A 17417-nucleotide genomic window follows, 5' to 3' on the forward strand; every position below is an offset into this window, starting at 1 on the left:
CTGCCCTCTGTACTGTTTTAATATAAGCACAAAACTCTGTGATAATTATATAATATAAGATAATATAACAATATATAACATTACTAGACTATTTTGATATATACTGTGTTATAATATGACAAGTGCAAAGCACTGGGATAGTGATATAATATAATGTTCCATAATATATAACATATCATTAGACTATTTTAGTATATACTGTGTTATAATATGACAGGTACAGAGAAGTAACAAAGAAAGCATGGTTAGAAAAGGTTATGGCCAGGCAGCTAGATGGCGCAGTGGATAAAGCACTGGCCCTGGATTCAGGAGGACCTGAGTTCAAATCCGGCATCAGCCACTTGACACTTGCTAGCTGTGTGACCCTGGGCAAGTCACTTGACCCTCAATGCCCCGGGGGGAAAAAAAGAAGAGGAAAAGGTTATGCCCAAAGCCATCAGGGCAAGTCTGGTGGTAGTTGTTCCCTCCTAATGTTTCAGGGGAAATGGCTAGAACCGAATGCAGATCTCATGTTGATCATGCCACCAGGAATTTCCAATCCAGTCTGCCAGTCAGTAATCATTAATAAACACCCCCTCTGCACCAGGTACCATTAGGTGCCAGAGAGGCAAAGGAAATAATCCCTCCCCTTAAAGGAGTGTTTTGAGACATATTTTTCCTGTGTATGGATTTTTACAGAGCTGAATTGTGTCTGGTTACAATAAATGTAGGTATGTGAGATGAGACTATATCACAAGGTTCTCTCTCCCATGCCCTTGGGATATTCTAAAGAGTATTGAATTTGGGGCCAGGAAACGCAAGTTCATGTTGCATCTCTACCTCTTAATAGGTATGTGACCTCATCACTCACCTGGTCTCAGTCCCCGCATCTCTAAATGAAGGGGGCTGGATTGGGTGACCTCAAAGCTCCCTTTAAGCGTGTACCCTTTTCATCATTGTGTTGGCCCCAAGTAGTACAATTTCATTATCTGTGTTCAGTAAACATGTCTCTGTGATACATTCACCTTTGGGGGAGGGGGAGCGACTTGTGCTGGCTCTTTAATGGAGAGGCAGCCATAGGGATACAGCTAAAGATGGCAGCCGGAGGTTTGCTCAAAGATCCCGCAAACTGGTAGTTTTGTACATCTGTGTTTCACAGTCTGCACATCAGTGAGCAGCTAAGTCATAACTGTGGGATATGTGATTCCATTTTGCACAGGCCTGTCAGTTGAAGACTGAAACAATCACTTATGAGGAAAAGGAACAACAGCTTGTTAATGATTGTGTCAAAGAGCTGAGTATGTATTTTTTCTGTCTTATTCCTTACCCCATGGCATCAGCCACCACCCTATTCAGTGATGTGCTTCATACATCAAACCACACATTTTCTTTTTGCATCTTCTAGTTGTTTTTTCTTCCATTCCTAAAACACATGGGCATTTGCCTATTTCCTTGGGGAATAGTCTTAAAAGATAATAAGGAGGGGCAGCTAGGTGGCTCAGTGGATAGAGCACCGACCCTGGATGCAGGAGGACCTGAGTTCAAATCCTGTCTCAGACACTTAACACTTACTAGCTGTGTGACCCTGGGCAAGTCACTTAACCCCAACTGCCTCACAAAAATAATAATAATAATAATAATAATAATAATAATAATAATAATAATAATAATAATAATAATAATAAGTAAAGAGTCTGTTAATTTTCTTGTTTCTGATAGTTACTTATAGAGAATTTGTGAGAGACAAATGAGTATGTGTTAGGTGACCAGTTTTACTGCCCTTTATTTTGCTCATTTAATTTCAACATGGTCTTTCTTCTGGAACCTTTGGGTGATCAATTGGAGTAAGGGAAAGGAACCTGCCTACAGAAATGTGCAAAAGCTGGACTTTCCCGTGATTTACTTTGGAATACGTTAGACCTTTTACCCTTGAAAAACAAATAGCGTGTTAACTTTTATTTTCACAAGTTTCCACGATTAGATAAGAAAGTGAGCAGAGTGTTGTGTGTAGGTCATCAGGAAACAAACTGAATGTGTGAAAGGCCCTGCCTGAGTCTGATGACCAGAATGCAGGGCTTTTATAATGATTTTAAAGACCCTGGGAAATTTCTTGTGCCCATTAGATGTAAAACATGATGAAGATGATAATGACAATAATAATAGTATTTATACCAAGTCTACTGTTAATAGGCCCTGTGCTAAGTGCTTTACAAATCTCTTATTTGATCCTCACAACAACCCTGAGAGGTAAGTACTGTTTTGTTCCCCATTTTACAATTGAGGAAACTGAGGCAAACCAAGGTTAAGTGACTTGCCCAGAGTGAAATGGCTAGTAAGTTTGCTTTCTCCTTCTCTTCTTCTTTACCTTCTTTTTTCATCCTCCCTCCTCCTTATTGCATAGTTGTGGGGTTTTTTTGGGGGGGAGGGGGCCAGGCAATGAGGGTTAAGTGACTTGCCCAGGGTCACACAGCTAGTAAGTGTCAAGTGCCTGAGGCTGGATTTGAACTCAGATTCTCCTGAATCCAGGGCTGGTGCTTTATCCACTGTGCCACCTAGCTGCCCCATAGTTGTTTTAAAAGTAAATAAAAGAATGTGGGGACTTTTAATGAATGCAGTACCTCTTAAGGGTCTTGTAAATCTTGAAATTTTATGTGTGTGTGTGTTGGGGGTGGGTGGGGGGTTAGAGATTTTGATGGTGGAAAGTGAAGTGACTGAAATGAATTGGCCAGATGCTACAGTTGATGGAATGATGAACTTGAAGTCGGGATGAGTTAATTCAGACACTTAGCTGTGTGACCCTGGGCACAAGACTTACCCTCTCTGGTCTTTAGTGTTCTAAGCTATAGGATGAATGAGATATGCTTGATGACTTCCCAGGTCCCATCTCATTCTATGATTTTGTAAGAATCATTGTCAGTTTACTTGGGGGCAGTGTGGTGAACTCAGACAGCTAGTTAGCGGCAAAATTGGAAGTAGAGCTGAGGATCCCTAATTCACAACCCACTTTCCTTTCTGCTGCACCATGCTGGAGTGCTAGGTGGCACCATTGTGCACAGAGCACTGAGCCTGGAGTCAGGAAGACTCATCTTCCAGAGTTCAAATCTAGCCTCAGACACTTACTAGCTGTGGGTGACCCTGGGAAAGTCACTTTACCCTGTCTGCCTCAGTTTCCCTATCTGTAAAATGAGGATGATAATAATAGCTCCTACCTCTCAGGGTTGTCATGAGGCTCTAATGAGATAACATATGTAAAGCGTTTTGCCAACTTGAAAGCATGGTATAAATGCTAGCTGTTACTTGCCCCCTGACCAAGCATCCTTGTTACTACAAGGTTTTGATTTTCATTTTTGCTCATGAAGTCCAGTTGGATGTGTAGAACAGTGAACTGGCAGCTGGGTTCTCGTCCTTTGGAACACAAACAAACCAGTTAATTTCCCATTCCCAGGGGCCAGTTTTCCAATCTGTGATTGAGCAGGTGCAACTGCCGTGCTCTTTTACCTGCCTTCCAGGTGTGTACTGTAAAGATGCTCATTTCTGAAAAGTGAGCAAAGGAAGGAACGATTAAGATAGAAGTAATATCTTGGTTCTTAGTGAGAATTTCCTGTACTGTGCAATCTTTTAAAACCCCTTCTTGCAGCCAGCTCTGCTGTGGGGATCTGCAGGCACTGCTTTCTGATTTCTTCTCATCATTGTCCTTGTGTTGTCTCTCTCAGGGGATGCCAATGTTCAGATCGCCAGCATCTCAGAAGAGTTGGCCAAGAAGACTGAGGACGCGTCCCGGCAACAAGAAGAGATCACCCACCTTCTCTCTCAAATAGTTGACCTGCAGAAGAAGGCCAAGGCCGTAAGACCCTGGGGTTCAATTTGTTTCTCATAGGGTGACAGCCCTGGCATGCAGGGAGAACATTACCCTTTAGTCATATGATTTCTATATGTCTTCTTAGCCTCCTAGTTGGAAGAGACCTCACAGATCATGTAATCAACTCTCTCATTTTTAGCACAGAAAAAACTGAGCCCCTAGGGGATTAAGGGGTTTGGCCGCAAGGTTGCACCAGTTAGTAAGCATGGGAGAGGTAGGATCTGAACCCAGATCTTCCCATTTCAGGGCAAGTGGTTTTTCCAAAGTCCTTTGGAGAAAAGGCAACTAAAGCTTAAAATGGCACTAAGACTTTTGAGACACCTCTGCGGAAAGCACAACACTGTAGAAATCAGTGTAGTCTGGAAGGCCACTCACAGGTCCGTTAGTCCAGTGCCTTCATTTTACAAAGGAAGTCATTGAGGGCACAGAGTGTGACTTGCCCAAAGTAACCCAGCTATTCAAAACCAGGTCTTCTCACTTCAGAGCCAATATTCTTTTAAGAAAAGAAAAAAGGGGGGCAGCTAGGTGGTGCAGTGGATAGAGCACTGGCCCTGCATTCAGGAGAACCTGAGTTCAAATCTGGCCTCAGATACTTGACACTTACTAGCTGTGTGACCCTGGGCAAGTCACTTAACTCCAATTGCCCCACCAAAAAAAAAAGAAAGAAAGAAAGAAAGAAAGAAAGAAAGAAAGAAAGAAAGAAAGAAAGAAAGAAAGAAAGAAAGAAAGAAAGAAAGAAAGAAAAATAAAAAATAGTGATAGCTACCTTTTGTTTTTTGGGGTTTTTTTTTGTGGGGCAGTGGGGGTTAAGTGACTTGCCCAGGGTCACAGAGCTAGTAAGTGTCAAGTTTCTGAGGTGGAATTTGAATTCAGGTCCTCCTGAATCCAGGGCCAGCACTTTATCCACTGTGCCACCTAGCTGCCCCACTACCTTTTGTTTTTACATTGGAATCATTTCTAGATATTCCCATGGCCACTCAGTGACCCTTCCCTTATAATAAAGAAGACATCTGAGCAGAAGTAACCAACACAGTGACCACATCTGGCTCTGTCTGTGTTATTCTGCACCTCAGTCTCCTACCGCAAGGAAAGGAGGGGGTGCTGTTCTTGAGCCAGACTGGGCGTTATAATGGCACAGCATTTGGCTTTCTCTTAATGGTCTTTTGTCTATGCACACCCAGGGACCTTTCCCCACCCCAGTCCACAGTGCCTCTCTTGTCTGGGCAAGCTGAATAGAAGCTGTCATGTTGACTAGAGCTAAGAGTGTATGTTCTGTCTCATTAGAATATTAGGAGAAGAAATTGTCATTTGTGAAAGGTGTTGGTTAGAAAGGCAGAGGCTCCTGGGAAACAAATCTAGGCTTGTAGAGAAAGGCTTTCTAATGGTTAGAGGGGGTCTAAAAGTGGAAGGGACTGTTTCAGTAACAGAGGAGAGCCTGGATGGCCACCTGGTTGGGATGGCCCTGTAAGGTCCAGATGGTATTAGATGTCATCAGAAGGCTCTTTTCACTGAAATACCTACTGTTTTTCTTAAGCTACAGAGTCTGCCTGAGAACTCAGGCGGCTCATTAATGGGCAGGTTCCCCCTGAGATTCCAGGTGACAGCCCATCGTCACTTTCGTGTTTTGTCCTGTTCTTCTGCATGCCCCCTGACACTTACATGGTCATGGGCAAATTGGAAGCCCACCCTCTGGGCTTCATTCTCGCCTCATTTGCAAAATGAGGCGATTGGACTAGACCGCTAAAGACCCTTCCACCTCTAGTTCTGTGAACCCAAGAACCTTCCTGTTGGGCCTCTAGGGAGGGTCTAATAACATTCCATTGGAATAAGAGTAGCATGTATAAACTGTTCAGGGGATAAGATGCTATCCTTTGCTTTCAGCATTTTTTTTCTACTATTAACCCACAAGATTTAATATAAACATGAGATCTTACACAGTATGTTGGTTCAATGGGAAGAAATAAATTTAAGGAATGGTATACTGAGTGCCCCATGCAGACCAGTATTTGGCTTTTCTAGGGTCACCAAACGACATTTTACAAAAGAAGACCACCATGTTTACATTGTCCTCTGATAGGATGCGAGGTCCTCAAGGACATTCATTGTTTTATATCACACACACATACATGTATTTATAAGTATATGTGCATATGCACATACATGCGTATATGTATATATACATATGTAAGCATGTATATACACATTTCTATGTCTATGTGTGCATGTATGTATATCTCTCTGTGTCTGTCATCTAACATCATCTCTCTATATCTTTCTACCTATCATCTATCTACCCATCTACCTATCTAGTTATCCATCCATCTATCTGTCTGTCTGTCTGTCTGTCTGTCTGTCTACCTACCCACCCACCTATCCATGCATCCATCCATCCACCTATCCGTCCATGCATCCATCCATCCATGCATCCATCCATCCATCCATCCATCCATCCATCCATCCATCCATCCATCCATCCATCCATCCATCTTCATGTGCATGTGTGTATCTTTGTATCCCACAGTGCCAGGTACATAGTAAGTTTATAATACTCATTAATTGATTGAAACTAAATCTGAGTCAACAAAAATAACTAAGGGTTCTTCGTGTTTCCCTTGGTGTGCCTCCTTTCTGCTACCACCTAGGAGCAGCTCTTTGTGCTGTCTTGAGGGCAGAGGGCATGGATTTTTATTTCAAAGAATTAGTAAAGAAGGTGCTTTGAATTTCATGTGTTAGGAAAAAAAAATCATATTAACAATTGAGATATTTTTTTCCTAGAGAAGAGAGTTTTAAGAGATTGAGAAGAAAATGAAGAGTTAGTCAATCAATAAGCATTTATCAAGCTCTTACAATATACCAAGTGCTGTACATCTAAGCAAAAGACAGTGTCTGCCCTCAAGAAGTTTACAATCTAATAGGAGCTGTGCCTTAACTTAGAAAATCCATTTTCTTTACTGTGTTTCAGTGTGCTGTTGAAAATGAAGAGCTTGTCCAACACTTGGGGGCCGCCAAAGATGCCCAGAGACAACTTACAGCTGAGGTACAGGCCGTGGTTTCATGTCACTTGGGGTTGGAGTTTGTTTACCTTTTTGTGTCTTAGTCTTTCTGTTTATTTTAGCAACCGCTTCTTTCCTGGGAGTTTCTTTTAGGTCATAAAGTAATATAAGCCTTTGGTTTGATTTGATGCCCGGCAATAATACCTCTCCCTAATATTCCACAGGAGCTATTTAAGTCAGGCCTCGTTTACAGTAGGGTGACTTTAAATTAATTTAAAATAAGAAAAATTTAAATTTTTTAAAAGTTGTGGAAATTGGGGCAGCTAGGTGGCCCAGTGGTTAGAGTACCAGCCCTGGATTCAGGAGGACCTGAGTTCAAATCCAGCCTCAGACACTTAACACTTACTAGCTGTGTGACCCTGGGCAAGTCACTTAACCCCAATTGCCTCACCAAAAAAAAAAAAAAAGTTGTGGAAATTGCCATTATGAACCCTTTAAAAATATTTCAATTTTATTTGACTGGCCTCACATTTTTAGGTGGTATTTTTGTAATCCTTCCAATTGTCCCAGAAGAAAATACATTGAAAAATAAAAGGATTTTCAGGAAAGGGAGACTTTGGGGGTGATTGGGCTCAGTCCAGCAGAGGGCCAGCTAGGCGTGTCCCCATGTCTGATGTGCTTATTGTGCTGGTCTCTTTATTGGGGGAATGATTGCTTTGAGAGAGGCACTAATCTTCTGGAGATCTTTCCGGATTTCTTACAGCTTCGGGAGCTGGAAGACAAGTATGCAGAGTGCATGGAAATGCTTCATGAGGCGCAGGAAGAGCTGAAAAATCTCCGCAATAAATCCATGCCAAACACCATTTCCCGACGTTACCACTCCCTGGGCCTCTTTCCCATGGTGAGCAGCATCCGGACTGGGCTGTGCTCTAACACATAGCAGGCTTTGTTAAAAAAACAAAAACAAAACACAAAACAAACAAAAACAAAAACAAAACACCACATAGCAGAGTTCTCTTAAAGGGGGTGAAATAAATCCCTTTGGTGAATAGAGGGCATTTACATCAACTTGGGCCCCAGATGCCATAGAAGCCACCTGACCTTTGCCAGAGTTTAACTGTCCTCCTAGGAGAGAATATTTCTAAATCTGCTCCCTTAGGGTAAAAAAATATACCAGAACATACAGTATCCTGTGATCCAAGGAGGCCTGAGTTAACCTTAGCCTTTTCGGACTTATTCCTGGACTTTGTCACCCAAAGGAGAGCAAGTTTATGGAGGCAGGAGATGAAAGGGTACTGTCTATGAGTCACACCTGGGCTCCTTGTTAATTGGCTTAGGAAAGCTGATTGGGCTTCTTCCTTGGGGTTCCCATCCATAATCTCCACTGTACCACTTCTGATCTTATTAAGAAGAAACAGGAAACCCTTGTAGCTTCAGCACTTATTGGTTACTTGGCCTGACGTTAATAGGGTAAAGTGCTTTGGGTACTTTAAAAAAAATGTCAGTAGCCTGGGAATTTTTACTGCTCTCTTGGATATTTATCAGTTCTAGTAATGATAGCTCTGTTATCTTTTAGGATCAGGGATCCGAGGGGGAAAAAACCAGCCTGCATTTGTTTATATTTTCTACAAAATATTCTTATGTAAATTGGCCTTGAAGCCAGGGAGATCTGTGTTTAAGTTCTTCCTCTGCAATACACAGGCTCTCTGACCTTGGGGACAAGTTATTCAATTCGCCCTCTCTATATTCTAGGCAACTCTCTAAGACTAGAAGTTAGAGAACAGGCAGCAACCTGCAATGATGGAGGGAATGTCCTCACCTGGGGTTTCCCAGTACCTGTGAAATCATGGGTCTTATTTCCCCCCCCTTCCTCCATGCTTAGAGGCAAAGGGTCTTGAGCCCCTGCCAGATGAGACTTGGTTCAAGGAACTTAAGGCTGTTTAAGCCAGGAGAAGAGGGGGCATAGCAGCTCTCTTCACATATTTGAAAAGCCGTCAAGTGGAATGGGAATAGATAAGTCATGTTGCCCCATCGAAGTCATAACTAAGTGAAAGTTTCAAAGATTTAGATTTGGTGTGTGTTGGGGTGGGGGTGGGGAATCAGAAGACCTTTCACCCAAAAGTAGACTGAGGAGGCAGTGCATTCCTTAAGATATTCATCATTTATTGGAGTTCATATCTTAAAACGTAACTAGGACAAAGTTAATGGCCTTAATTATAAGTAAGCAGGAATACTTCCTCAGTTCCGGGGCTGATCTGCATCGAATACCAAATATGCGAGATGGAAGGATAATTAGTTTTTGTCAATAATGCCTTGTAATAAATGATTTTTAAAAAAGAAGGAAAAGTTCAGCAAAGTTTCTGTGGTTGTTGTCTAGTCATTTTCAGGCATGTCCAATTCTTCATGACTCCATTTGGGGTGTTCTTGGCAAAGATGCTGGAGAAGTTTGCCGTTTTCTTCTCCAGCTCATTTTACAGGTGAGGAAACTGAGGCAAACAGGCTTCAGTGACTTGCCCAGGGTCATGTAGCTAGTAAGTGTCTGAAGCCATATTTGAGCTAATGAAGATGAATCTTTCTGTGTGACTTTAGGCCCGGTGCTGCATGTACCATGGCGCCACCTAGCTGCCTCATGGAAGGATAAAATAGTAGCTATTTCTTAGAAACCAGCCCTTTGCTCACCATTGTGCTATTGGAGCTTTGAGAAGCTTACTGTCTCATTAAACAAAATGGACACGAAGCAAGGCAGCTTGGTGTGGAGTGGAAGGAGAGCTGGCCTTGGAAGCAGGGAAACGTAGTTCAAGTCTTACCTTAGACACATTCTGTCTGTGTGACCTTGGGTAAATCACTTCATTTGTAACTTCCAGGTGTGGGAAGCATAGCGTGAATGTAGGCACCGAGGGGAAAAGACATATGGCAAGTCAGTATATATCAAGTGCCTCTTGCGTGGTGGGTGCTGTGCTTAAGTTCCAGTGATATTGAGAGGCAAGGTCTAACGGAGGAGATGGCATGCAAACAGTTATGAACAAACAAGATAGATCCAGGATAAGTTGGAGATAATTAACAGAGAGAAGGCAGTAACATTAAGAAGGAGTATTTTACCAAAGATGGGATTTCAGCTGAGACTTGAAGGAAGCCTGAGGCATAGTTGAAGAAGCAGAGAATTCCAGGCATGAGGGACAGTCAACCATGAAAGTGTGTCTTACGCAAGAAACAATAAGGGGACCACTGGAGAGGAGTGATAAAAGTCCATATCAAGATGGCGGCAGGGCCAGAGAAGAGATGGGGATGTTGTGCATGAGAGGCATTCAAAGGTAGAAGCGACAGGACTTAGTAACAGATTGGATAGTGGGTGGCTAGGGGCAGTGGGAGAGTGTGAATCCAGAAGGACTCTTTAAGTTTCCAGTTTGGGGGCCTGGGAGCATGTCAGTGCCCTGAATGGTGATAAGTGGGGCAGGATTTGAAGGGAAAATGTAATTTGAGGGGCAGCTAGATGGCGCAGTGGGTAGAGCACTGGCCCTGGAGTCAGGAGGACCTGAGTTCAAATCTGGCCTCAGACACTTGACACTTACTAGCTGTGTGACCCTGGGCAAGTCACTTAACCCCAATTGTCTCACTTAAAAAAAAATGTAATTTGAGTTCACTTTTGGACATCGTGAGTTGTGCAAGGGAATATCCCCACTCTAGTCAGGTCACAGAGGCGATGATCCTTATGAGACCAGTGATAGCAGCAAATTTGATTAATAGATGGCATTTTGTGTCTTTTTCAGCATCCTCTTTTAGCAGCCAGTCCCTGTGTTTATAAGTCATAACACTCTCTTTAAAATAAAACCAAAGTGTCCTTTTGGAAGTAGGAAGAATTTGCCAAGTGCCAAATGTTGTAGAAATAAAGTCTGGTCTAATTATTTTACTGCTTCCTGGCAGAAACCTTTGGCTAAGGAGAATTAATTTTGGGAGACAGAGGGCTGCTTCTGGCTGTCTTTTTTTCTGAGCAGTTAGTCTGGCTGCTACATGTTTTTCATGAGAACTACTGGCCTGGATTTATCTTTTCACATATGAGAATCAAGCCAGGCTCACTCAGAAGGTGTACCGATGGGACTCCAGCTTTGGTAGGTGTTTAGCGACCTAGAAAGCCTTTTCCTCCAGGCACAGTGATGATGGTTTGTGGTTTGAGGACCAGCAGAGCTAACCTCGGCAAGAGGCTTATCACTGGAAGGTCTGCCACTAGGTGGGGAGTTTTCTCTTTGGCCACAGCATCTTATGAGCAAACACCATCTTGGATGTCATGTTCTCTGCAGCAGCTGAATGGGTGCCTCTACCCAGGAAACTCTTGGCTCTTCTTGAGGTTTAATTAACATTTATGCAGCACTTTAAGGTTTGAAAAACACTTTATGTATATTATCTCATTTGAAAAAAATTATCATATTGGAATAACTAAGAGCATTGGGGCCTAATATAACCTGGCGAATTGATTTTTTTAAATGAAAAGTTAAGGAAAAAACAGCAACATGTCTCTATCATTCTTACCGATATCTTTCCAGGCATATTCCATCTTCCCCACTTGGCACTTTCCATTCTCAGCGATCTCTGTGTCACTTGGCTAGGCTTGCTAACCAATGAAAATGTAATGAAAACATAATGTAAGAAGAGAGCTGGTGTTCTTTAATCTTCACTTAAAACTCACTATTCTTGGGTATGGTGGTACATACTTGTAATCCCTCTTGAGGAAGATGAGGCAAGTGGATCTTCATCTTGGGAGTTCTGAGCTACAGTAGATCTAAAGCCAAGCAGGTGTCCGTACCAAGTCCAAAATCAGTATGGTGAGCCCCTAGGGGCTGGGCGGGTGGGGTACCAGATTAAATGGGGTTGAACAAGCTTAGGTCAGAAATGAAGCAGGTCAAAACCTCCTTGCCAATCTGTAGTAGCATTGGCCCTGTGAGTGGCTGCTGCTTATCCAGGCTGGGTGAGATAGGGAGACCCAGTCTCAAAACAAAACAAAAACCCAAGTTACTCCCAAATTTCTTCTCATTTCTTGGATACCTCTGGATCTGTGACTGTAAAATCTTGAGGATCCTTTTCATCTGCTTCATGAACAGGAAGAAGTCACTTGATTATTTTTGTTTTGTCAGTTTACTTAAGAGATGGGCAGAGTAATCTAATGGGTAGAGGGCTGGCTTCTGAGTGAGGGGCTTTGATGACTACTGGGTCTATGACACTTGGACAGGCCACTTCACTGCTCAATGTCCCACCAAAACTCTCTGGCCCTCAATTGAAGAACAGTTGCTGATCCACTTTGATAGAAGGAGTGTCATCACTGAGAGTTCTCTATGCAGATGAAATCCTTGGTCCCATCCTTTACCTACTCTTCCCCACACCAAAAAAAAAGGTTTTTTTCTTGGCATGAGTTCCTCCTAAATTGTACTATTCGTGCTAATCTTATGAGAGTAACCTAACTACCTCCCTCTTTACCAGGGCTATCAAAAGGATGATTAATCTGTCAGTTACTGTTAGTCTCAAGTGAAAAACACTTACTTAGATTTCTTTTGGCTTTGCCCAGGACTCCTTGGCTGCTGAGATAGAAGGATCGATGAGAAAGGAGCTACAAATGGAAGAACCTGAGTCTCCTGACATAACGTAATGGCCCAACAGATTTCTTTCTAATGCTCACCTTGACTGACTCACTGACTGTTCCCTGGTAGCTATTAGTAATGGTGATTCGAGAGAGCAATGATACTTGACAACAATAGTGCTTCCCTTCCAGACTGAGGGCACTAAGGAATTCAGCCCACCTGAAAGATAGAAAGCAATGTTTTCTAATCTAACATTTTTAAAGAGAAAATAAGGAGAGGGATTTAAGAGATGTGACTAGGATTGGCTTACCCTTTAATTGTATGGAATTTCTCTCTGGATATTGGCTGGCATATTCCTTTGCTCCTTCATGTAGCTCAGATTGCTTCTTTTATCATTGGACTTACAAACGTTGATGCGGTATTCATGAAGAAGCCCCACCCCCTCTCATAGAGTAGGGGTTCTTATCCGGGGTTCCACAAACTTCTTTTTGGATAGCTATTTCAATATATTTTGTTTCCTTTGCAATCCTTTTAAGTATTTACAAATATTCTTCTAAGAAGGAGGAAAGGGTGAATCGTTTTTACTAGGCTGCCAAAAGGAGTTAGGAAAAAGTGAAGAACCCTCTCTTTCCCTGTGTACTAAAATTTCCCAAACAGTACTTCCTAACTGTGTAACCTTGGTCAAGTCCTTTAACTATCCTGAACCTCACTTTCCCACCCTAGAAAAAGGATATGGTACTCCTATGTATGACCTCTGTCATAGAGTTGTCTTAAGGCTGCAATGAATGTAATGTATGTGAGATGATTTGAAAGTTCTAAATTTACACAAAGAGAGTATCCTCCAAAAGCTATTATTCTTGGAAGGGAAAAGGCATTTAAAGAGGCTTAGATAACCAGATATCCATGAATGCTCAGGCTTTCTTTCATATGCTTATTAAAGCATATGAATGCATTTTAATGCAAGTACTTTTATTTTCTCCTTTAGAAACAAACTTAAAAATGAATAATTCTTCATTTCACCTGTCCTTGCTTGGCATGGTTCCTCTCTCCTGACAAATTGTTCATTTAAAGCATCCCAGTGACTTGAAAAGCCACTCGGCCTAAAAGCAGGAGGGTGCCCTAAAGCAGGTCTCTTCATTTTTTATGTGTTGATTGAGCTACACTCTACAAATACAAGGCGTCATTGTATTTTGCAGCATTTCCTTCAGGTACCAACTAAATATTTAGGGCCTTCATTTCAGCAGGAATAATAGCTTTTATATAGCAGTTTTATAAATTTGCAAAGTGCTTTACAAATATCCTATTTGAGTCTCACAGTAGCCCTTAGAAAGGGGATACTATATATGTTCCATTTTTCAAATGGAGAAATAGTCAGAAGTGTTAAGCAACTTGCCCACGGTCACACAGCTAGTTAGTGGCTAAGGCCAGATTTGAATGTAGGCCTTTCTGACTCCAGGTTCAGTGCTCTATCCACTGTGCCACCAAGGGCTGCATTGTAAATAACTTCTTTGGGAAGGATTATAAATGAAACGAGAGGTTTTTGAGCTTCTTGGAAAATGCCACACACTCGAATATTTGTAGGGTACAGAATAGCTAGTTGCTTGGTATTGATATTTGGAGGTGACTGAGTTAATATTCTTAAATGCCATTTTTCTGGGATTCTGGCCCTCGCTGGTGCTCGTTTTCTCACACTTCCATACAAGTTGTACCCATTTCTCTCTAGCCATCAGAAGCGCGTCTTTGAGGCTGTGAGGAATATGAATCAAGTGGTCAGGCAGCGGTCCCTGACCCCATCGCCCATGAACATCCCAGGCTCCAACCAGTCCTCAGCCATGAACTCCATCATCTCCAGCTGTGTCAGCACACCAAGGTCCAGTCTCTATGGGGGTGACATCACCAACATCGTGATTGACAATAAGACCAACAGCATCATCCTGGAAACAGAGTCATCAGACATGGGGTCAGTGAGGCTTGGGTGCCATTCTGGTCTTTAAAAGGCTTTGGGTTGTGTGCCTAGGAATGTGAACTGGTCAAATATGGACACTGCGGTTACCGAATCTCATTAGCTGGTCAGTTTATGACACCTTTGCTTAAGCTGACCCTAGATTAAAAACTAGAGGGGACTTTTGACGGCATCTTGTACAACCCTTTGATTCTGAAAAGAAGAAACCTGATGCTCAGAAAGGATTAGGGACTTGTCTGAGGTCATAGAAGTAGTAAGCAGCAAAGTCAGGATTCACATCAAAATCTTGTTGACTTGAGTTCAGCATTTTCCCCCACTGCACCAGACTCTGCATTTGAATGAAATTAGGAGGAAAGGTAAGAGGAAGCTGAGAGGCCAACTTTTGTCTATAAATGAAAGGCTAGGCATATAAAACTATTTTCCCCTTTCTTAGTTTGGCTGTACTCAAATATTTAGTAGACAGTTCTATGGGCAAGCAGGACATAAGCAACTCAATGGGCCAGTCATGTTAATGATGTAAGCATGATTCATATATCCATGAAGTTCAAGGTTGCATTGGTGTGATATAGCACTTAGCCCATCTGGGTAATTTTGGTTTTCCTTGGTAGAATTCACGGCAGACTGCTCATTATCCTAATGCCTTTTAGAATCCTTTGCCCTAAATACTTTAATTATCTTAAGTGAATTAATATATGTATAGTGCTTTAAAAATCTTAAAGCTCTGTGTACATGGTATTGAATAATAGTAACAACACTTTCATTGTGCTCCATGATGTCCAAGGTAGTTTCCCAAGATGTAGGTGATGCAAATTGGTTTTTTTTTCAATGGATGAACTATTGAAGCCCCAAAGGGTGAAGGGGTTTTCCCAAGGTCACACTCAAAATAAGAAGGGATTCTTGTTTCTGGTATGGGTTGGAACAAGATGGCATCTGGTGCCCCTTTTAACTCTGAAATTTTGTGAAATCTTTTATCCTGGCTTCCTGATAGTAAGATCAGTTCTGGCAGCTATCCCATGTGCCCACTCATCTAGTTTGAGTGTGCAATTGTCCTCTAACATAGGTTTTAACCTGGGAACACCCTTTTTGGGCTTAATGATCAGTCAAGGCCCATTGGTCAGCAGTGGTTTTGTTTTCTAAAATGATGAGTGAGTATTTCTGCTCATTTAATTCAGGAAGGAAAACAATCTCTAAACATAGTTCTATTGATCAACAGGCATTTATAAGGGAATAATCATGTGTCAGGCCCTATGCTTAACTGCTGGATATATATCCAAAAGTGAAGCAGACCCTGCCCTCACATTCCAATGGGAGAAAGGACCTGTAAATAACTGGCTAAATATGAGATCTTATACCATGTCGACGGAAGGTAATTTCAGAGAAGGCGACATCAGATGGGGACTGGGAAAGGCTTCCTGCGGAAGCTGAGACTACAGCTAAGTTCCCAGAAAATCAGGAAGAGCCAATTAGAAAAAAATGCAGGTTTCCTATATCATTTACGAGAAAGGAAAAGATAGTGTGGCATCATTTTCCTTAATCTTAATATCCTACTGAAAAAAAGAGTTTTCTCCAATTCTACCAAAGGAGGTAAATTTCATAGGTTGGCATATGGTAAATGTTTGCATTCATAACTTTCTTTTCATGCCCCTGTATTATAGTCTCATTTTTTTCAGGCTTAAACCTGTTATTCTTTTTTTTTTTTTTTTTGTGGGGCAATGGGGGTTAAGTGACTTGCCCAGGGTCACACAGCTAGTACATGTCAAATGTCTGAGGCCGGATTTGAACTCAGGTCCTCCTGAAACCAGGGCCAGTGCTTATCCACTGTGCCACCTAGCTGCCCCTTAACCTTTTATTCTTGAGAAATAGCTTTTCTTAATTAAAAGCCCTAAGAGCAGAGTTAACTACAAGATCCAAGAATTTACTTCATTTATACATTTTGAAGTTCCCTGGATGTTTTTCTCTCTCATTCTCCCATCCCCATCCCTCTTTATCATCCTCTTTTCTAGAAATGAGGACAAGAATAAGAAGCCTGGGACTCCAGGGACTCCTGGCTCCCATGACCTGGAGATAGCCCTTCGACGACTGTCACTTCGAAGGGAGAATTACCTTTCGGAAAGAAGGTTCTTTGAGGAAGAGCAGGAGAGGAAGCTACGGGAATTGGCCGAGAAGGGAGAGTTTCACAGTGGCTCCCTTACCCCGACCGAAAGCATCATGTCCCTTGGCACGCACTCGAGATTCTCGGAGTTCACCGGATTTTCTGGCATGTGTTCAGCCAGCCGCTCCTACCTGCCAGAGAAACTCCAGATTGTGAAACCCTTGGAAGGTGATAACAAAGGGCCTCGGCCTCTCTCGGTCATTCTTAGTGACTCTCTCTGGTCCTTAATCCACCATCGGAAATCAGGAAATCTCTGTAATACATACTCCTTTTACTTTAAAGATAGCCACCCCCGTTGCTGGTTTGAAATCCATTGAGAGGGACTTAATACCATAAACCTTAGCCATTTATTGTTGAAATTAAAAAAACCCACAGAAACAAAACATCCCTCCAAACCCATTAAACACCAAGTGCACTTTTAAGGCTATAAAGTAATTCAGTCCAAATTAATTTTTCAATTGAAATTATTAATTATTATTTTTTTCATGTTTGTGAAATGTTAGAGAAATATAATGAAGCTGTTTAGGAGCTCATAAATGCAATAGTTCGTGCTTGGGACTTTGGAAAAAAGCAGAAAATCCATGCCTGGGTTTGATTCCCTACCTATAGGTTTCAAAACCAACTAATTGACATCAGACTTTCATTGGCCAAGTGAAAATGGTTTGTTTGTTCACATCCTCTTTTATAATGAGCACAGTGCAGTTTAGTTGGACCCTACATACATATACACATACATTACATGTATACACACACATATACACATACACATATATCAAGATAATGGGCTTCTCTCTTATGGAGAGTATGAAAACATTATCTCTTTTACTTAACTCTATTGAATCAGTCTCTGCCAGTGCCTACTAATTCCTGTTTCAGGAACATTAAATAGTGACTGGATTTGAAA

General features: G+C 41.9%; 1 protein-coding gene across 1 annotated transcript in view; it reads left to right on the top strand.

Moving 5' to 3' along the window:
• Positions 1–17417, top strand: part of TRAK1 (trafficking kinesin protein 1) — a 153392-nt gene that overhangs the window by 105303 nt on the left and 30672 nt on the right. Inside the window, 7 exon segments of the mRNA XM_043965550.1 lie at positions 1199–1277; positions 3693–3823; positions 6801–6875; positions 7595–7732; positions 12386–12462; positions 14122–14358; positions 16365–16681. Coding sequence (XP_043821485.1) covers positions 1199–1277; positions 3693–3823; positions 6801–6875; positions 7595–7732; positions 12386–12462; positions 14122–14358; positions 16365–16681 — 1054 coding nt within the window.

This window comes from Dromiciops gliroides, chromosome 5 (assembly GCF_019393635.1).
Source record: "Dromiciops gliroides isolate mDroGli1 chromosome 5, mDroGli1.pri, whole genome shotgun sequence".
NCBI lineage: Eukaryota > Metazoa > Chordata > Mammalia > Microbiotheria > Microbiotheriidae > Dromiciops > Dromiciops gliroides.